Source organism: Brachyhypopomus gauderio, chromosome 4 (genome assembly GCF_052324685.1).
Source record: "Brachyhypopomus gauderio isolate BG-103 chromosome 4, BGAUD_0.2, whole genome shotgun sequence".
Classification (NCBI taxonomy): Eukaryota; Metazoa; Chordata; class Actinopteri; order Gymnotiformes; family Hypopomidae; genus Brachyhypopomus; species Brachyhypopomus gauderio.
Window position 1 is genome coordinate 17894207 of NC_135214.1, and position 21489 is coordinate 17915695.

At 43.3% G+C, this 21489-nt stretch overlaps 1 protein-coding gene across 4 annotated transcripts; it reads left to right on the top strand.

Moving 5' to 3' along the window:
- Positions 1-110: 110 nt before the first annotated feature.
- map3k20a (mitogen-activated protein kinase kinase kinase 20a) lies at positions 111-21197 on the top strand. Of its 4 annotated transcripts, none has more exons than XM_077002798.1 (20): positions 111-269; positions 2597-2790; positions 3618-3705; positions 6342-6443; positions 6718-6783; positions 6859-6887; positions 7055-7192; positions 7512-7598; positions 8085-8159; positions 8958-9064; positions 10411-10546; positions 13555-13599; positions 13712-13742; positions 13947-14086; positions 14365-14427; positions 15374-15475; positions 18472-18588; positions 18675-18749; positions 19357-19507; positions 19872-21197. In XM_077002798.1, the coding sequence occupies exons 2-20, from the start codon at positions 2632-2634 to the stop codon at positions 20567-20569; spliced, it is 2409 nt and encodes an 802-aa protein (XP_076858913.1). In that variant the 5' UTR covers positions 111-269; positions 2597-2631; the 3' UTR covers positions 20570-21197. The 4 variants fall into 4 exon arrangements, with proteins under 4 accessions (XP_076858913.1, XP_076858915.1, XP_076858916.1 ...); XM_077002800.1 differs by having other exon boundaries at positions 13712-13736; positions 19872-21195; XM_077002799.1 differs by having other exon boundaries at positions 113-269; positions 2476-2790.
- Positions 21198-21489: the final 292 nt, after the last annotated feature.

Below are 21489 nucleotides of genomic sequence, written 5' to 3' on the forward strand. Positions count from 1 at the left end.
CATTTGACACCGTTTGGAAACATTGTGCCTATGCGTGTGTATCCATGGTGTGGCGCTGTTGTCTCATACATGGTTATGCCAGAGGGGCAGAATCGCTGCGTTTACTGGAAATTTGGCAATCCAGACATGGAAGAACTTATTGAGCAACACGTGAATTCTCAACTGAAAGGCGATTCGAGTATTGCGCCTTTAACTGACCGTGATTAGTCTGCAGCTTGATACCCAAACCCAAAGTCCCATCAGATCAAGGGTGCGGAAAACACGAACCGGTAATGCTGTTTATTCTCCTCTTCTGGGTTACTACGCTTCACTTTCTGTACTTTGGTGTTTCAGTAGCGCTTTACATGTTCTCCGAGGATCTGACGTGAGGATCTCACTCGTGATCACGCCGGTGTGTCTGATCTCTAACGACCCAGCAATAATATCAGTGTTATATACGTCTTTTGCGATAGATTAATCCAAAAAGCCGGAACCAATGCGTATGTTTAAGAAAACCTTATTTTAGCCTAAAAATATTATCTTTTAAAAAAGATTTATTGGAATGCACATCAGATATTTCCATTTACATGGGCTCTATAAGGCACATCATTATTAGACCAGCATTATTTATACTTAACATGCTACACATAGACATTGGACTATTGGACATGTGAGGTCCCGTATTGTCCTGTCTCATGATGTTTAACCTGCCATTTTAACCATGATGCCGGAAATGAGTTTATAGGCCGATGAAGTTTAGGTGATGTGGCTGGTGTGAGGGTCTCTCTGTCACCAAGGCCAGTAGGCTATACCCATTAGGTACCTTTTAAAGAGCCGAACCACACCAACCGGTTCGGTAACATTCCTCTGCTCTTACTGCGATCTGTAATTAATAATTAATGTATATGAAGGTTTAGTCTATCACTTTAAACGTTATGTTTAACAGCCCATTTATAGGCTGAGTCTCCAAGAATTTAAGTGATCAAAAATGTTAGCATGTGATTTACTTCAAAACTGCTTTCTGATGTCATGGAGAGGAGCTTTAATTTAAACGTGGCTTCCTTAAATGTAGTTTTTTTTGTTGCATGTTCTTTTTAAAGGTTTGTCATGTGTCTGCGTTTCAAGAATCGACATTTCATATCTTTTTTTAGCAATTATCTTACTGACTCTGTTCTGCTGACGTCCGATTAAGAGCAAATAGCTTAATCCATGTAGCTGTGCCGTGTTCCCGGTAACTGGTGTCTGAGGCGCCGTGGTGAGTGTGGGACGCGCCTCTAAATATAGCAGCAGCAGCGGCGCCCCTCTGCGCCCGTGGAACGATGCCCCGCTGCGCGCGATAACAGTCCCCATCCTGCCACAGGTACCTGCCTCTTAAAAGCCCTCATTACTCCGCTGAAAACTCATGAACAGTCTGCGAACAACAATTTCCTGTAATGCGCGGATTAGTGCTCTGTTTCCCCCCTCTATTACTCTGGTTCTTTTAACAAGATGCGTTTAGATTTTGTAAGCCTCAAATACAAATGCAGGTTTTTTTTTTATAGTTTGGGCTGTAATTTGATGGCATACTTTTACATCCACGACTATCTCTATTATATGCTATATTGTGATATATCATTATCACGTTGAGACCACTAATTTTACCCAGCAAGAGAAATAGTTTATATTATCATTAAATAAGATTAGTTCTAGATTAGGCTCATTGAATTGCTTTCCAATGGTCTAACACCATATAAAACGACACCTCTAAGCATTCTTGCTGTTTCATCTTAAATTAATAGTAGGAAATAGCAACAACCGAAAGGGCTTTTAGCTCTGGTCAGGAGAGCAGGTGATCTTTCGCCCAAGAGCAATCTTTATTCAGAGTCACATTCAGCTTGTGTAAAGGGCAAGAAACAAGTTCTGAACCACGTTTATTCCTGAGGAATGAACCAATCTGCAATAGTGGAGAATGTTCTAGAATGATGTCATGGTCTCAGTGGTCACTGGTGGTCTCTGTAGTTGGACCTGCATGCCTGGGGCCTGAAGCAGAGTTACTCTGCATATGTATGCATATGACTCTGTCAGTCTGATTCACACACTCAGGTTAGAGTGGACAGGAGGAATGAGCTGTGTGACATTGGCATGGATGAGGAATATCATGTGTATGCTCGCAAGACAAACACAAACACACACACACACACACACACACACACACCTTGCTACAGTCTTACTCTCATTTGCAGACACGCACCTACATATGCATTCACTTATAGGGGTGTTTGTAAGCGCAAGTGTGTCATCTTACACACTCAGGGTTGTGTCCCCCTCCCTCTGACACACACATCCCGTCATAGCTGCCAGTGACACCGGAGACAAACCTGTTACTGTGAGTGCCCACTGAGCTCAGACATGGTAACTTTAGCCCTGTGTGTTTGTGTGTGTGTGTGTGTGTGTGTGTGTTTGTGTGTGGGTGGGTGAGGGTGTGTACATATTTCTGTGTCTCACTCTGCCACACAGCCAAAGTACAAAGCGGTGCCCACAGCGGACAGCACTCCTAACTGGGGCTCCCTCGGCTTAACCTGCATTTCTACCCCCCCCCCCCTCTCCCCTTCTCCTCCTCGTCCTGGGCCTCCTCCAGGGGGGTCGTCGTTCCTCTGGAAGCGCTGCCACACCATGGCGTCGCTGGGCGCCTCCTTCGTTCGAATCAGATTCGACGACATCCACTTCTACGAGAACTGTGGCGGCGGGAGCTTCGGCAGTGTGTACCGCGCCCGCTGGGTCTCCCAGGACAAAGAGGTGGCGGTGAAAAAGCTGCTCAAGATCGAGAAAGAGGTGGGGGGACATAATTGCCCGAGCTTTTCACGCGCGTCTTTTAATTGTCAGTGTGATAATCATTTTAATTGCTTCTCCGTGTGGAGCGCCTGGCGCCGACTTTTGTACCCGCCAGCCTCGATTACGCTCTCCCCCACCCCCCCCCAACGCAACCCCCCCCCCCCCCCCCCCCCCCGCTCTGAAGAGGCCGTGCGGGATGCTGAGGGCTTCGCTCGTGATCGCAGAAAATTCATGCACTGTCTCTTTAAGAGAAAATTATCACATAATTAAATCATATTAGTCTCAGGTGAGCACTGTGTTTAGCTCTGAATTACTTTGAAGTGATGGATTTGTCATTTTGCGTTTCATTTTTTTATGATGTAATTTTAGCTCAGAAATAGGACCGTGGCACTTTCTCCTGTATATGTTTTTTAAAACCATAAATCTTAAGAAGCATGGACTTATAAGGAGGGTTGATGTAGCTGTGATGCAAGTAAACTTTAGTTTAGTTAGTTTTGCCCTTACTCAAAACACATTCGCTAAAATTGGAGCAAATATTTGTATTGCAATAAATTGCAAAATAATAGGTGTCTGATGTCTTTTCAGCACTGAAACCCATTGAAAGTGCACCCTACATGGTCTGTATCTACCAGACTAATCCATATGCAGTCACGTTACATAACGAAAACTGTAATTTAAAGTCTTTGATATGAAACCAAAAGCTGTCAGTGTGATCTCACAGGGCTTCAATAATCGGCCTTGAAATAGTTATGTACGAAGAAGCCGTTTGATGCTAGGCTGAGACACGGTTTATTGTCCATCACCGGCTGTTTCTTCGTCCCCCACAGGCGGAGATCCTGAGTGTCCTCAGTCACCGAAACATCATCCAGTTTTACGGTGCGATCCTGGAGGCTCCAAACTATGGTATCGTCACAGGTTAGTGTCCACTGTGTTGCTTGATTTCTCTTCACTTCTTCTTATCTGACTTGTTTACCACCACCATGGCTCTTCTCTAATGCTTTATTTAATTCAGGATAATAAACCAGTAACAGTGTATGAATATCAATATTTGCTTGGCCGTTTTAATCAATGGTTTATTACGGCCGTCCAGGTCGTCAGCGGCTGTTCTGAAGGTGTATGTTGTCATATCCAACATTAATTGATGTATGTGTTGTTGAATGTGTTCAAGATACCATCAGGGTGGTTGTCCGTTCCTTCTGTTCACTGGAACATTAGATGTCAGGCCCAAAGCATTGTAACCTTTATTTGACTTTTTCAGTGACCTGGGTATTGCCATGGAGAACATAAAAAAATGTTGCAAACCTCCAGAGTAGAGATGGCTTAGCATCACTAATGCTTCTAAGCATCTAAGTGTTTGTGATATGTGCATTTGGTCTTCAGAATAGCCCATGCTAAGTTCTACTTTTGTGGTTAGTTCTGCTGTGTCACAGTTAACCTTCAGAACCTGGAGAGAACATATCTCCCAAGGTCAGCTGTTCCACCAAGGGGCTGTGACATATCTACCTGTTTACCCATCTCACGTGGTCTCACCGTGCTCACCTAATCCAGCCTTCACAGCCCTTATGAGACATACAGAGCTTCACGAGAAGAGCTCTAAGTGAGAATTCAACTGTCGCTGTGTATAAGTCACTCAGCTAGTGTTTCTCATTTCAAGTGGATGAAATTTGTGAAGTCATTGTCACCCATTTCCAGGGTTGCCAACTCTGACGTGAGACACACGCATTTGACCGTTTTCACACGCTCTCACCACGCCACACTTCCGATATCTCACGCCGAAAAAAAAAATCTAGTTTATTTACCTCTGATCCACATCTATGATTCAACGAGTTACTAGTTCGCTCTGGCGATCGCGATATAACATTTGTGTCCATCTTACGTTCACAAACCCCCCCCCGTCAACAATTTACGTTCGCCACCCCCCACCCCCCGTCAACAACTTACACTCGCAACCTCCTCCAGGTTCCAATCTCACTCCAAGCGATCTTCAAAAGTTGGCAACCCTGCATTTCACACAGAGGTCATGGCTAAACACAGAATAGAGAGAATGAGATATATTGTCTATTAAACACACGTCCAATGCTTCTCTAATGAAATACTATGTGACGGCAGAGATTTATCACCATGCTGATAGAGGCGGAAGCCCAAGAATTGAGCTGGCAATAAACATCTCTCCTTTACCTGCTGCTAATTAAAACTGCCTTTGATAAATAGAGACCACAGCTCCCTGACAACAGACACTCCATCTCTTCCTGCCTTCATACTGCACCACTGTGTGTGTTGAATAGACAATATATCTCGTCCTCTCTGTTCTGTGTATAACCCTTGACCTCTGTGTGAGACTGGTGGCAGTAGCACTCAAAGGCCTCAGTAGTCTGACAACACACCAGGAGTTTCCCAGAGAAGCCAGTGGGAAGTCCTGTTGGAAGTCTGATGAAATGGAATGTGGTTCATAATGCTGGGTGTGTCTCGCGTATGAACACAAAGTCCAGAGCTGAGGGGAGTGGATTGGTCTGTTTACTTTACAGTTATTCCTATTGTGCAAAACTGCTATGTTGCATTATTTGAAATGGCCCGTTGTAATTATCAGTGAATCATTTTTTTCATTACTTTTTAAAATATATGATCAGATAGAACTGTTGTGTTTCCCTGTCTACCCGTGTGTTGGTATTATACTGGGGTTTCCTTTGATTGTTTTGATGGACGAGCTTAACAGGTCATGCATAGGGCACCAGATATTTCTGTCCTCAGAGTGCGAGAGAGAGAGAGAGAGAGAGAGAGCGCGAGAGTTGTCCCTTTATATAGGGAAATGTGGGGACATCTTTTTTCATTTCATGTTTTTTTCATCTCATATGTCATATTGTTGTTTATGTCTGTGTTTGAGGCTGAGAGCCTTTTGGAAAAAGCATTAACTCCATTCCCATCAGGAGGTGAGTGAACTGTAGGGGTCAGTCCAGAGCCGGAGTGGCTAATCGAGAGATTCTGGAGGATTCCTGATGGGCCGGCTCATGTCAATCTCTAGTTTGGGCCGATTGGGAGGGAAAAATAATTTTGGGCCGGATTTGGGCATGAAACTTCCGGGCTGAAAAGGGGGCCCACTCCGGCCCTGTGCAAGTCTGTCTCCTCCATGCAGTGATACATTGAACTGAACAAGGCACCTGTTTAGGTGCGCGATGAAGATGAGTGATTTGTGTTCTTCTCAGAGAGCACTGATGCATTTAGTAGTTCTGCCATTAACAAGGATACAAAAACACACCCTAAACTGGATGGAACATGGATCACAGAAAGTATTGATAATTTACATATTTGCATTTATAAAATATTAGCCTGGGTGATGAAAATCACCTTTACATTTAATGGAATATTTACCTATTTTATTGGCTGCCCTTAGTTAAAGACACAATCAGAGGCTTCATGATCAATCTGGCAACCTCAGTACAAACTAGGAAGAGGGGTAATGGATGTGAGCTATATTTACAGAGATGAATCATCTTATGTAAACTGTGTGTGTGTGTGTGTGTGTGTGTGTGTGTGTGTGTGTGTGTGTATTTCAGAATATGCCTGTGGAGGATCATTATATGAATATCTGTCAAGTGATGAAAGTGAAGAAATCAGCATGAAACAGATCATGACCTGGGCAGCAGAAATAGCTAAAGGTATAGACACATGCACACACACGCACACACACACACCAAGTTTAACATACACACCTGCCAGTGCTGAATATCTTCTGTCAAATAAAGTCAAGATATTACCTAGTATGATTTTGATCTAATTACAAAAAATACAACTCATTAAGCAGAATACATTATGTACAGCCAGTCACCACTGCCTTATCAGAATATTCTATTCCATGTAAATGGATGTTGACTGACAGAGCTCAGTGTTGTAGGAGTTGCTGGTGTAACTCTGTCTCTCTGCTGTATGCAGGAATGCACTATTTACATGCTGAGGCCCCAGTCAAGGTCATCCACAGGGATCTGAAGTCCCGAAATGGTACTGTTCTCACCACTCAGCTCACGTGTTTATGAAGGAAATGCTCTCACTGACGTGTGACGTGTTTCTTTACAGTGGTCATGACAGCAGACAAAGTCCTGAAGGTAAACTAACTATCAGTTTAGTTAGTTACTAACTATCAGTTACTATTCAGTTTAAAAGGTTTTCTTATTTAAATTAATAATAAGAGAAAATGTTACAGGAACACTATATTGGTTTTGTAAATGCTCACATTTGATGCTCACAATCACTCCTATACATATGGTTTCAGATCTGTGATTTTGGAGCATCTAAGTTCCACTCCCACACCACCCACATGTCTCTGGTGGGCACATTTCCCTGGATGGCCCCGGAGGTCATACAGAGCCTTCCTGTATCTGAAACATGTGATACGTACTCTTATGGAGTGGTGAGTTGACTGTGTGTGTGTGTGTGTGTGTTATTGTGCATGTTTGGGGAAGCAGAGGTGTGTAGGTTTATGTCAGTTACACGTGACACATGGGACCAAAATCTATTCCAAATATTCCTATTATATTAAATATTATGTCTTTCATTATAATGGATTGCAAATAAGTGACAAAAGCCTAAAACAGTTTGTGTAAACAGTTGTGTAAACTGTGTTTGAAACGTGAACTGTGGTATGATCACTTACACCCCAAATGTTAAAATATTTGTGAATTTTAAAACAATATTTTTTCTGTGTGTGTGTGTGTGTGTGTGTGTGCTAGGTTCTGTGGGAGATGCTAACACGTGAGATTCCATTCAAAGGGCTGGAGGGTCTGCAGGTGGCCTGGCTGGTGGTGGAGAAGAATGAGGTAATCAGTAGCTTCATAAAGCGCACAGTACAACCATTACGGTCCACAGAAGCTCCGTGCTCTTTATGTCTGTGTAAGCCTGCTAGCAACTCTCTGTGGCAGGCAGGAACTTAGCACACGTGTGCACTGACTGGTCAGAGAATCTGGGCAGCTCACCGCTACACTGAACATGGCATATAACATTTACTATAAAGTAACGCAACTGATGTAGCAGTGTGAACATTACTGGCCGGTACCAACAGCCAATAATTTGTCAAATATTTTGGTGGTCCTACTTTCATAATTTTGGACGTACTAACGTAAGATTACACACATTGTTTATCAAATTTCAACAATGATTTGTACATTTTTTATTTTATGATATTGAAAGCATTCTTCGATATATTGGAGCATCGCTAGTTTGGAATTCTATAGTATGTATGTCATAAGGTTAATGGGGTTGTAATGTTTTGTGTGTGTGTGTGTGTGTGTGTGTGTGTGTTACAGAGGTTAACCATTCCCAGCAGCTGTCCTGCCAGTTTCGCCGGTCTGATGACACAGTGCTGGGAGAGTGATGCAGCAGTAAGCAGTTTCATTCACTGCCACGTTCACATTCACTTCCCTTCCCCTCCAGCTGACGCACAGCCACTGTTGTAAAGTACATCTGTACCAGCATGTAGTCAGAGTTCCTCCAGTAGCCTCGCCACACACACACACTGCACCTCCTATTAGGATAGGAGTCAACTTTTTAAAGGCCAAAACCCACGTCCCTGAGATTTTTAATGGTGTACCGTGCGGATGCAGCGCTGTGTTGTGCTATGGTCTTGTGTCGTTGCTGTGATGTGTCTTGTTTTTTCCCCTTTCCTCTCTGGTTTGTTTTGTCAGCTCACATAGCAGCTCCAACACTCCACACCCAGTGTAGTGATGATGATAAATACATATTCTCTGGCTAAGCCTCCCTCATGCCAGTCATTAGGGGATTGAAGGCCAACTGTTTTATTTACCTCAAGACCCAGTTCACATCTTATCAACCACAACAACAAACCCCAGTTTTAAATGTTTCATCATAACTCTGCAAGGGATTTGAGCGGCATCTTATTTTTAGATTTTTCAAATCAGTTGTTAAAATACCTTGTGCTGTGTAAGTCGTCTAGTAGATAATAATTACTAAAACAAATACTTTAACTCACTGTTTTGTATTTCTTCAGCACATCGTTTCAGACTGCTGCATTGCAGACAAGGACACTAACAATATAATTGTTTAATATTAATCAACGAATATTAATCCAGAATGTATGCTTCTATAATAAAACAATGTGAAAGACTAATTTCAATTGCTGAACATGTACATTAACTAACAATATTTTTGTTGTGTTGTAGAAAAGGCCGTTTTTTAAAGAGATCCTGTCCATACTTGAGACGATGTGTAACGACGTTCAGCTCTCAGATCAGTGCAACTCCTTCCTTCAAAACAAGGCGGAATGGAGGTAATGAAATGAACATGCAGGAATGTACAAACAGACGCACCTGCACACGCACTGTAGAGAAATGAAATCATTCATATTACAGTTAAAGCAGACTAAGCAAATCAGTGTTCGAATGTTGTTGGACCCAAAGTCAGCCTTAACCAAATGAATCCTGATTAGGCGACGTTGCTGCCTTTATTCTGATGCTACTCGACCTTGGTCGCAATCTTGACAGTAACACTGAAGATCAACTTGTCCAACTACTAAGGAACTGCACATGAAAGGACACAGATTTCAATATGGCAAACCAAATATAGTGCTGTACACCCTCCAAATAAAGCAGACATGTCATTTCAGCAAGCTTGCAGTAAACAAGACAGTTTGTTATGGACAACCAGTTATTTATGGACAGCCCTGCATGGAATGTTTACTGAATATTGTTAAATATGCTATGGTAGCCGAGAATCAAGATACGTTTGTGGCAGCAAAAACTCCAGTATGAGTAGTATGGGGCTTTACTTAGTGAAGGCTGTGGGTTGGCACTGTGACACAGATCTAGAAGGTTCTGCGTGTGAGACTAAATTAAGAGTAATTGGAGCAAGGCCAGGAGGTTGAGAACAGGAAATACTTGTACTTTAGGTCCTTCCAAATTCTGAGAGAGAGAGAGAGAGTGAGAGAGAGAGAGAGAGAGAGAGAGATTGTGTTAAGGGAAGAAAAGTGTTACTTGTAAAAAAAAAAAAAACCAAAAGATACGAAGTGAACACGTGAAATTCCATGTGCGTTTGTCAGGAATGCGACAAGCATGTAAATCAATTACACGGGAAGTATGGGGAGGGAGTGGACGCCTGACATTGCTTATGAGTGCAGGCTCCGGGTTGCCTCACATGTCCGTGTATATAAATAATTACCGCGGGAAAAACATTTACAGCCGGCACACTACCCCCTCTAGTGGCCACTGTAATAATCACAGAGTAAAAAAGAATATCCCATCACTGAGTGGGATATGTTTAGATCTGCTTTTAGTTAAGAACTCTTAACTCTGTTCCATCTTATTTACTTTATTACATTATGTTGTCTATTATTTTATAATTTGTCACTTTATTACATTATTTTATTGTGTTTGTTTCCTTTTTGTCTTCTTATCTTTGCTTCCTTTTAATGTTTCCTTTTTTATTTATTCTGTAAAGCACTTTGAGTTGCATGTATGTATGAAAGGTGGTATACAAATAAAGATTATTATTATTATAAAGATTATTATTATGTGCATACATTCAAGTTCAGAATGCCTTGCTATGGTTTTATGTCAGCCCTTTGATTACACTAATGAATGCTAATGAACTGTGTGTGTGATTGATTCCTGTGTCGAGACGTGAGATTGAGGCAACTCTGGAGCGCTTGAAGAAACTGGAGAGAGATCTGAGCACCAAAGAGCAGGAGCTGAAAGAGAGAGAACGTCGCCTCAAGGTGTGGGAGAGGAAGCTCATCGAACAGTCCAACACGCCAGTGAGTCCTCCTTTATTTCTCTCTCCTTCTCTTCCCCTGACTTCCTCCCTCGCTCTCTGTCTCCCTCATAGTGTGTTTTTAGCATCACCAGCAGGACACTGAGGAACTTTTTAATGGTGGAAACTCGGCCTTTCTCCTCTACCTGCTCTACCGAGGGTGTAATCCTGCTTCTTGTTCTGTGAGATCACCCTCTTATGTTGGTGGGAAAAAGCAGTGACTTCCTGTGTTCCTCTGTCTGTGATTTGGAGCTAATTTCTCCGTATTTGTATTCTCTTTTCCTACTTTTCCTCTTTTTGCTTCTCTCAATCTCAACCAATCATCTTATTTCTATTTTCTTCCCATTCTGTTCTTTTCTCCTGCCTTTGGCTCACAGCTCTTTGCCCCTCTGGCTGCTAAGATAAGTTCGGAGGCGTTTTTTGAGTCTGAGCTGGAGGAGTCTCACAGCTCGGAGCTGTCGTGTCAGATAAGGGGCTGTAACGGAGAGCTGGGCGCTCTGGAGGCCATGATGAGGCACTTCGAGGACATGCTGAGCCTGGATCTGCCCTCCTGCCCCGTCCTACACTCGGGCATGTGGGTCAGCATGCACACCACCCAGGACGCCTCCAAGACCTGCTCTGAGCGGGAGGGACACAAGATCAACATGGCCACGGGCCTGGCGGCCTTTGGCTGGTCCGATGACAGTGACAGCGATTAGGAGTAGGACCAGCTTGCGGCGTGTGCTTTAGGCGTCCTTCGACTTGCCAGCTTCAAAACTGTGGTCTACCGACAGGTTTTCTGCACAGATACAAAATATATAGTGAAGATGTCCTGCTGAATTAGTAATGTGGTAAAAACAAGCGGTTTACAGAGCTTTTGATTATAATAGGACAATATGTAGTGCTGAGATGGTTGCAGTTATTACATATTTTTTTGTGTGTTTTCCAGTATTAACAAAATGTATTTTCAACACATTTTTACATGAAAGAATTAATCATATGGAAATCTCCTGTCAAACTCGGAGGTCAGAGCAGTCCGTCTGCCTTCTCCTATGCATGGACTGAATTAGCCGTGGCAGTCGGTCGCCTGCGGACTTCTTATGGATGTCATTTATGGCAGATGAAATGGACGTATAGCAGCTGCCCGCTGAGGAGCGGCCGGGCGTCGCGGCCCCAGCCAAGGATGCGACGCTTTTCTGACAAAGTGACATTTCCCTGACATTAAGATTGGCCAATTTGTGCAGTGTGGAAAGCATTGAGAGAGAAAGAGAGAGAGAGGGAGAGAGATACAGAGAGAGAGAGAGATTCCCTTCTGTAAAAGTCAGTGAAGCTCCACTAAGGACCAGACTCTATGGAAGCTGGGCTGTGGTGGTCTCCCCACTCACCCTGTAGCTCAACACCATGGCTGCTTGGACACTGTTCATATACTGACTAACAGCTGACCCACCAAAACATTGTAATGCTAATAAAAATGGCACAAGCAAATACGCATAGAATATATTTGACTTGAATGTAACTCTTTTTTTTTCTGTGAGAAAGCATAGTGGATTAACAGGGTAAATGTCTGGTGTAAAAACCATACACATGGTGTTCACTCTTTTGTTCTGATGAGTTCGTAGGTCACGAAAGGTTCATGTTGTAATATTTATTTTATTCAGGTTATGTTTATACTTCTAGTGCCTTCTCTTGAAATATACACTGAACTTGCTCTTAAGCAGTCAAATGAAAACATGGAATTTTTGCTTTTGAATTCAAAATAATTCAACAATTCATCAATAGTACATTAGTGTAGAAAACCCAGAAGCTTTAGCACATCACTGTGAGAACTGCCTCACATCTGGTGGTTTCAGTGCAATAACTTCATACTATCCAAATTTCTGCTTTTTGTTTTATGCTTCTATACCATTCTGCTTTGTTCTCTCTTTTGCAATAAAGTTGATCAGAAATCAGCCTCACAGCTCAATAACAGACTTCCTCTGTTTCTGTGTCACTAAAAGAGTGTTTTGTCAGTTTTATAGTGTCCCCTGGGATGCCCCCCGTGGTTTGGTCTCTGCTGTCCAACATTAGGCCTTAAAGCCCCAGAAAGGCTCACCTATTCATTCCCCATTATGTTCATCTCAAATCTTTCTGGTCGATGTCTCAATGCAGTGTAGTCACTAATTCTCCAGTGCCCTTCAGCAAGTCTGTTTATAAATGGTCCATTTAGAAATGTTCTTGTTGAACCGCTAGGCCTCGAAGTGAGAGCTTCAAGCCAGCCTTGGGAAGTGCTGCATTGGGTTTTAGCGGGAACCGAGCCTGAATGGCACAGGCTGACACTGCAAGGCCCGAAGGCGACTGGTACTCTGGTGAACCCGACCCAGCCGGTACTCAGCCGGCTAATTAGGCAAATGTATGTAATGGAACTTTGGCATATTTTAATAAATATTTTTTAAATTTGTTTTCTTGCTGATACAAGTCCTGTGCAAGGAGAGTTCATGGACCATCTGGCCAAATGGGGAACCCAACTACTGTCTCTCTCCCTCGCTCCTCTGCACCACCCCCTGGCCTTCTCTCTCTCTCTCTCTCTCTCTCTCTCTCTCTCTCTCTTCTTGCTTCTTCCTTTTTCTTTCATCCCTTTCTCTCTCTCCTTCTCACAATGAACGACATCACCTGTTTGATATGCTCTGTGTTTGGACTACATTTTCATTTTGATTTCTTTACCATATTTTCCACCGCCATATTCTTTGGCTATAATGTTACACGCTAATAATGCAGTTTATGCTTTGACTGACATTTGCCTGTTAACATAAATGTCCCCCTGGAGTTTGTTAGGACATTTCATACAAAAGTGCTGCATGTTTTTACACAGCACAGCAAAGGAGTCAGATTTCACAGGGTTTATTATGCATTGCACGTCTTTATAGAAGGTTTCGTTTATTATTGTATTATCTTACACATTACCGAAATGAAAGTGATTCTTGATCAAAATGATTCTGACATTAAAGAATGCACTGTAATATGAGTCTGCATGTATTTCTCTCTCTTTCTCTGCAGCTACTTCCTAACGTGGACATCTACGCTTGGACAGAAGAACACGTGGTCAGTATGTGTGTGGGCTCAGTCTGAACTTCTGAGGTTCTTTTTCTAACAATCGTAACCATTTCTTTAGTCATATTTATTTACTCACAGTTCTCAATTTCACATTTCACAGCACTTCTGGATGTCACAGATTTTCGGTACGGGTGAGAAGTTTTCATATCTGTACATGTTAGCTATATATTCTTACATATTATTTTATATTATATACACATTATATTCTTATATATACATACCCTTGTCTTTTTGTTTCATTGCAACTACTTCACCACCAGTATTCCTGTGTGGGAGTATATTGGTGATACGTACACTCTGATATGTGTTGCTCGTGTGTGTGTGTGTGTGTGTAGGAGAATCTGAGAGTGAGATGCAGCCCTATGCTGGTATCTTCAAGCGTAACCACATCTCTGGGCGGAGGCTGCTCCTCCTCTCTGAGGGGGATATGAGAGACATGGGAATCTCCTCCAAAGGTCATATCATGCACCTCAAGGTCAGTGAAGCACATGCTTCATGTTTGAGTATGTTCAATCAGCATTGGGCCTGACATATTAATTCTGTATATAAATTTGCTTAAGCCAGCTCGACATAGTCCAAAAATAGGTTTTATGTGTTATATTTGTCCTGTTACCTGTAAAACATTATCGGGTTCAAAGTTTTATGCAGAAATCCTTTATCGTCCGAATATTTGAGATAACATTACTTGATCTGATCAAACCTATGTATCTTAGTAAGTAACAATTAAATCTAATATTGCTCTTTTATGTTTAGGCTGAAATTGAAAAACTGAGGATTGATTACCTGGGACTGTTACATTTCCCGCCATTAACAAAGGTATACCTCAAGATCTCCAGAGCTGCATTCATGAGAGTTCAGTGGTTTGGTTTTGGTTTACGATGCAATTAAAAAAAATAGTTTAGTGAAAAATCAAACGTACACATTTCTTCCCTTTATCCAAAATGAAGTCAATGACTACATGTTTAGTGTCCGATTATCCCATATTTAGTTTGGAACTGGAGCAATGATGCTAAAGTAGCTAACAAGGAAAGGACTTTTATGCCTACCAATTAGCATCTCAAAAATTCCAATATAAATGATTTTGCACGCCATCGTCAGCCATGGGAACAAATGAACGTTTTTGTGTTCCTTGGGGAATGTGATTAAAGAACAGCCGTTACCACGACCGACCACACCGACGCATTAACCCGCTTGAAAAACAAACGTGCTAGCTAGCGAGCGTGGCCCTGCACATGACGCTACAGAGCGTGTGCTCTCGCTCACGTTCTCCATGACAGAGTGCTCTGACCCTGATTGCGTACGCCACCAGCGATGGAGGTGGTTCGACTGTAAACTTCATAGATATTTTTTTTTGACACCCATGAATACTGTTATCTATAAAAATGGACTGACCTTAATTGACATCTTGAGTGATGTCATGGTTTCATCATTCAGCTTGCATGATGTTAGTAGGCAGGCCTAGATTTCCATTAGCCTCTTTGGTCCAGTTCAAAACTAATGAAGCCAAATGTGGGTACCAACTGTGTCAGCCACATTTGGGGTAAGACCAAAATATGTCAATGGTGTTATTCCTTTAAACCTATTTCAGCTGTGACATATTAAACTTCTCTTTATATGCAATATCATGAAATCTAACCGTACATATTGTGTCTGTCCCATTTTATGTACTGTTTCAAATAAAGTTCTGTTCTCTTGGCTCAGTGTGTCGAGTGCGGATTGTGTGTGTGTGTCCTGCTGTAACGTGTTCTTCCTCCTCTCTCAGGAGGAGTGGGCCCAGGAGGCGGAGCAGCAGGCTGGGTGGAGGAAAACCGTCAGTCTGGAGCTGGTGTTTGGCTACCATTGGAAAGCGGGAACGGGACCAAAGGTGCCGCAGATTCTTTAAAGGAACGCCCAGACATCTTTCAGGCTAATCTCCGTCTACAGCTTCTGTTGAGTATGAGCCATTACCACAGATAGAAATTACAATGTGTTTCCCTTAAACTTTAAATTTCCTAGAAAAATGTGATGGCTCCAAACACATTTATATCAGAAGCTGAAGGACATTTATACTCTTTCTCCACATTATGAGTGTGTCTGGAGTCAACAATTTTTCGCATTCTTCTCATTATGGTCTGTGGTAATCACCCATACGCTACAGAGCTGCAATACTCTAAATGAACATGTATCTAGCATTATCTTGCAAAATTGTTCCTTGGCCTTGGAACAACGTTTACACCCATTTAGATTAGTCTCTTCTAATAATTCACTTTTTTGTCCATTTGCTTTAGACTTTAGATGGCACAATATTCATTACATTTGGATATTTAGTGACATTTGGGTATATTTTGTGAACTCATTGTCCAGGGTGAAAATAAGTGTTGTTCCTACTGAAGCAGAAAGCTTAGCAGCTTCAGGACGGGGTGGGGGGGGGGGGGGGGTGTTCTGCTTGTGAACTGTCAAACCCCCCTCAGCTCTACTTTAGAGTTTTCAGATGGCTGACAGTTTTCTCAGGAAAATATTTTCCATGATTCATATTCATAATTAATTTATTTTTCACCTCATATGACAAATAGTTCATGGTGTTTTTTTTCAGTCATTACTTTGTAAAGTTAGCTGTGCTGGCAGGGCCGCATGAGGGCTTTTGTTTGCTGGGTGATGACTTGTCATGAGTGTATAGAACTGTGACTCTTCAGGATGACAAGATGGCGATACTCTTTGACTTGGAGTCGCAATTTCCTTAAGTAAAGACGCCTGTTATTCTCCCCTCAGCTATTGACCACCATCTTCACTAAGCACATTTTCTGTTCACAAGATTGATTTTCCCCCTTCTCTCCTTTAAAAATAAACAGCAGAAGATAAATAAATCTTTCATCTAAAGCGATACGTGGCATCCACCCCCTCTTGCTTGGGAAGGCTTTGTTCGCAACTCAAAGAGAGGAGAAAGGCAGCTTCTCCACTCGGCGCTCGAATTTAATCAAAAATGGCCCATTTAGCCAGAAGTCATTTTCTTTTTAAAAGGCAAATGTTATTTAATCTTTCAGCTGTTCATTGTCCCATCATAAATAGTCCCCTTTCAGTGCGTGCGGCGGGGCTGAAACGGGGCCGCTAATTGCCTCCCATTTCTCCTGACATGTGGTGCTTTAGTGGGGAGGAAACTCAGCAGGGAGAAGGAAACAGGAGGCTGAGAAAATGAGAGCTAATTATTTTCCCCTGCCTGGTGTCAGGCTCCGTGTCAGCCTTGTTTTTACAAACTGGAAGGTTTTTTTGCACTAAATAAAACAAACCCGCTCTGTGCACTTTTCCCTTGCTCACTCTTTCTTTCTCTCCACTCCCCCCACTTTTTCTCTCTCTCGCTTGCTTTCTCTCTTCCCCTCATCTCCGTCTCTCTCTCTCTCTCTTTGCTCTCTCCCCTCTCTCTCTCTCTCCCTCCCCTCTCCCTCTTTCCTGGCGGTGTCATGGTAGCAGCTGCACTCCTCAAAGCTTAAATAAGGGGCTTGCGATTGTGCACTGGCCATCTGACAGGCAGCGAGTGCTGCTGGTAATGAGGATATCAGCGCTGAGTCGAGGGAAAGGTGCTGAATTATGCATGAGGCGTCATTAGACGCTCGCTGTGCTGGCCGCCATCACAGCACATTGTTTCTGCCGCCGTGATTAGAGCGGGTCCAACAGCAGGCCAGCGTTGAGCCAACGTGCGGGCAGCCTGTTCCAACGAGGAGGAGTCTGGCACCTTTACAGGGAGACGGGGGGCTTCTGACATCGACGCTTTGAGGACCTCCGACACTGGAGCTTTGAGATCCATCCAGAAAACACACACACACACACACATACACCCGCCTGTGCTCATACATACAAAACACATCCTCGGAATACCACACAGTCTCATCCGTCCGCACACCGCACACACTCATCCTTTAAACCCACATTGCCCATGATCCCGACCACGGCACGGATGAGAGTGTGTTTTTGTGTGGGTGGGTGTGTGTGTGTTTTAGTGGCTCTCCTGTGATGTGTCCCTCTCTGATCTCCACCCACACTAGATTGGCCTGCCGAGGAAGCAGTGTGCTCTGAGTAACGACCTGTGACTGGCGTTCTGGGCCGGGGCAGCGGAAGAATCATTACTGCCCCGTCAGCATGGCCGCCGTGCCCGCTGCCAGCCCACATCCCAGCGTGCCCTCTGATAAGGGCCTGCATTTCCATTGCTAATGCGGATGAGTGTAGCTGTCCATGGCCTCGTGTGCACACATTTACATTAGGGCTTTCTTGTTTGCAATCTGTTTGTGTATTTTGTGTGCATGTGCATTTGTTTGATGTGAGATTTCGCTTACTTATTTAGTGCGCTTTGTGATGTTGCCTGTGCGTTATGTAAGTTGGGGTTAATGTGTAATTGGCTTGATGGTGACCCCTCCCCTTTTTTTGTGCTGATGAGGTGTGTTCGGAGAACCCAGAAAGGTGTGAGAGTCTTTTTTTCTGTAACCATGATAAGAAGTGGGCGGGGTTCACCAAGAGCTTTACTCCAGGGTACAGCAGCAGTGCACAGTCTCATTTCCACAATGCCAGCTAGCGACCAAACACAGGCCCACTCATTCAGCCACAGAGCTGACACTGCCACACAGAACTGGCATTGCTCCCTGTGGAGACTTCAGAGTATGAAATACCATTGCAACTGTTCATCTGTTGAATTTCATTTTTCTCAAATGTCCACAGCAAAACTACATTCAACTCTATATGCGAATGTTCTATTCATTTATGAAGGTATTGTGAATGGCCTCAACAAAACGGTGTCTGGTACTGTGTGTATTGTACTGTGTGTCCCATGACAGCCATGTTGGTGTCCACTGACCTCCGGCATTCTTTCTGCTCTCCCTTTTTGCCCTCGTGTAGGACTGCAAATGGAAAATGTACCTGGAGCTCGATGGTGATGAAGTTGCCATAACCTACATCAAGGACATAACGTTCAATGCAAACAGACCAGATATAGAAGTCTTAAAGATGACCAAGGTTTTTATTTTTACCACTTCTTATATAAAGAATCTAAAACAGATCTAAAAGGTTCTAAAATGAAGTATTTTCATTCCATTTCTCAGCCGCCCTTTGTGATGGACAAGTGGATTGTTGGCCTATGTGACAAACAGAGTGTTGAATGCATTATAAATTATGAGGTAACTGAAATTCACACAAACGCAACGCCAAAGCATATAGCTCATCTCAGTCTCTACATGCAGCTGCATGCTTTGAAAATACATACACATACAGTCAAAATTCTTTGTGTTGCCACATTCTCAAATTGGAGTCAGTGTGCAATTATCTTGGTGTGTTTTGTAAATTGAAATTGTAAATCATATTTACATTGTAGTAAAATAGATGCAAAAGGGCACTTGGGCTTTGTTCAGATCAACCCAGCCCCCCCATGCCGTAGATGGTAAATGGCAGAGATGTATAATCCAGGTTCAGAAAGTAAAAGTCCTCACCAGGATTTTGCTCAAGTTTGCTAGATTTTGTAATGAGTGCAATCCAGGTAAAATTAGTGGAATCAACACAATCCAGAAAGCCTGAGCAAAATCCTGGTGAGGACTTTTACTTTCTGAACCTGGATTATACACCTCTGGTAAATGGACTGATTCATTAAAACAATTACACCAACTGCTTAGCCAGCCGGCTAGAATGCAGTGTGGAGACCTTCCGGTATTCTCAGCCAGGTCAGCTCTAATAGGACCACGCTGCTGCCTGGACCCACTGCCACTCACCGTGCGTCTGTCGTCCCCTCAGAGTGATGTCAGGTCTCCGAAGAGCACGAGGCACGTGCACTCTGTGCAGTGGAGCCCAGCCAGCAGGGAAGATGAAATCAAAGCCGTGGAGCTAATCATAGAGACGGCGCCATCCGACGCGGAGGGGAACTACAGGAGCCGCTCCAACTCCGGTAATGGCCTTCACTACCGTGGGCCACGCGTGCATCAAACAGAAAGAAAATTTCAGAGCTAATGCAAATGTTCTGCTGAATAATATGTGTGTTAGTCATGATTTTGGTTTTGGCTGAGTCTAAGGCAATCTCGAACCTAAAAAATTATGTAGTTAAAAAGAAATTAATTACAGAGTATTACTTGACATGCTGAAGGATAGAGAGAAAATATGAAACAGGTTTCGCTTGGGATTTGCCCAAGTAGTTTCCTGTCATTACTGTTCATATGGAATTTATATATTTGTGCAAACATAAATGCTCACATCCAGACTGGAGAACTGGTAAAGTGCATTTCGCATCAGTTTTGTTGGTCTCGTCCCATCAGGTGTTGATCCACAATGGATCCTCAGTCTGAGGAAAAAGCAGATGAGGGAGAATCTGGCACAGGAGCAGAACGGCACACGCAGCAGCCGCTCGGACGCCATGACCCTCCCCCAGTTCCTGTCCACCGTCGGGAGTCAGACGTCGTACGCGGCCGCGTTGAGAAGATCGCCCAGCCGCAACACACTTTCTCCGTGGACCGACTCCCGAAGCTCCTCGCCTACACTCTCTGCCAAGTTCTCCTCTCTCCAGCTGGGTTCAAAGGGCAGCAGCCCATCCAGCACGACCTCGGAGAGCACATCGGACAGAGAGCGCCCTCTTAGTGCCGGGGCTCGCTACAGCTCCCACCACAAGAACTCGCATGGCAGCAGACTGTCTGTGACTGGAGGAGGGGACAGGAGAGCGATTAAAGGAGCCAACCACTGGACTCACAGTGGGCGATCGCGGATCAGCAGCTCTGCACGACCTCAGACCCACCCGACCAGCTCTGAACCGCGACCTCAGAACCACCCACGGGTGATCCCTGGGGTGGTCACAGTACCAGCAGGGGAGAAGAAGCCAGAGGAAACCAAAGCCAGCGAAGGGGGTTGGATAAAAGTTGAACGCAAAAAGCCTCCCAAGCAAGACCATAAGCAGCAGGAGCAGAGACATCTCCGAGGACGTCCTCGCAGGGGTGGACGAGGGGGACGCGGGCGGAACTAAGATTGTGTGCAAGGCTGAGGAACTGACTTCATAATTACTCCAGTACTAATAAAAATCACTACGAAAAACATGCATCACACTTACAGAGGGTGGATAAATAGGGTAAATACCAGAGGGAAAAAATAGACGATTTAATGCAAACAACTTTCAAAAGCATTATGAAGTCTTAAAGCATTTTATAATATTGATGTATAGACTTTCAAATATATCTTTTTCGTTTTAGCCATTTTGTGATATGTATAGTTTGGCCAAACTACAGATGTGCCAGTCACACTAAGTACGCAGAATCTACTAAACGTGTTCCAGCAAGAAAAGCTGAAAAGAAGAGCAGTTGCAAAGCTCTCGAGGTGCTTAAAAGACAGACACTCAAGAAAAACAACAGCAACAAACCCTTGATGATGCAGCACTAACCAATACTCATAGCTTCACAAAAAAGTACACCACTGTGTGTGTCCGTGAGACATACAAGGAAAATGACTAGCCCTCTTATTAACCAGATTCCATCCCATAATTTAAATGGGTATTCCCACAGATGAGCACTGTGATATCCAAATGTGGGTTTTTTGTGTTGTTCTGAAATTCCTGTAGAGATTAAATTATTATTATACAGAGTCTTGTCTTGGACCTTATTTCCTGATGTATGTGCTGGTTTGTGTGGGTCTATGCCTGGACAGTTTGATTTGCACTGTGCAAGATAAATTTGTGTTTTATTGTGTAAGTGTAAGAGTGTTTTATATTAACATGAGTTGTAAACAAGTTATTATATTGTCAAACTTAAAAAGAATACAAAAGAAAATCTAGAAAATAAGTCCGTTCTTATTACATTACCAAACAAAAACGCCTCTTATGCAAATATTTTAGACACTTGGCGCCACCGCTTTGTATCCTGAAAATACACACAAGCGAAACTACGTTTCTTG

Excerpts from the sequence above, each read along its gene's own strand:
- map3k20a (XM_077002798.1), top strand. The coding sequence starts at position 2,632 with ATGGCGTCGCTGGGCGCCTCCTTCGTTCGAATCAGATTCGACGACATC. Across the intron at positions 3,706-6,341 it reads AAACTATGGTATCGTCACAG|AATATGCCTGTGGAGGATCA; the intron begins GTTAGTGTCCAC and ends TGTGTATTTCAG. Across the intron at positions 8,160-8,957 it reads GCTGGGAGAGTGATGCAGCA|AAAAGGCCGTTTTTTAAAGA; the intron begins GTAAGCAGTTTC and ends GTTGTGTTGTAG.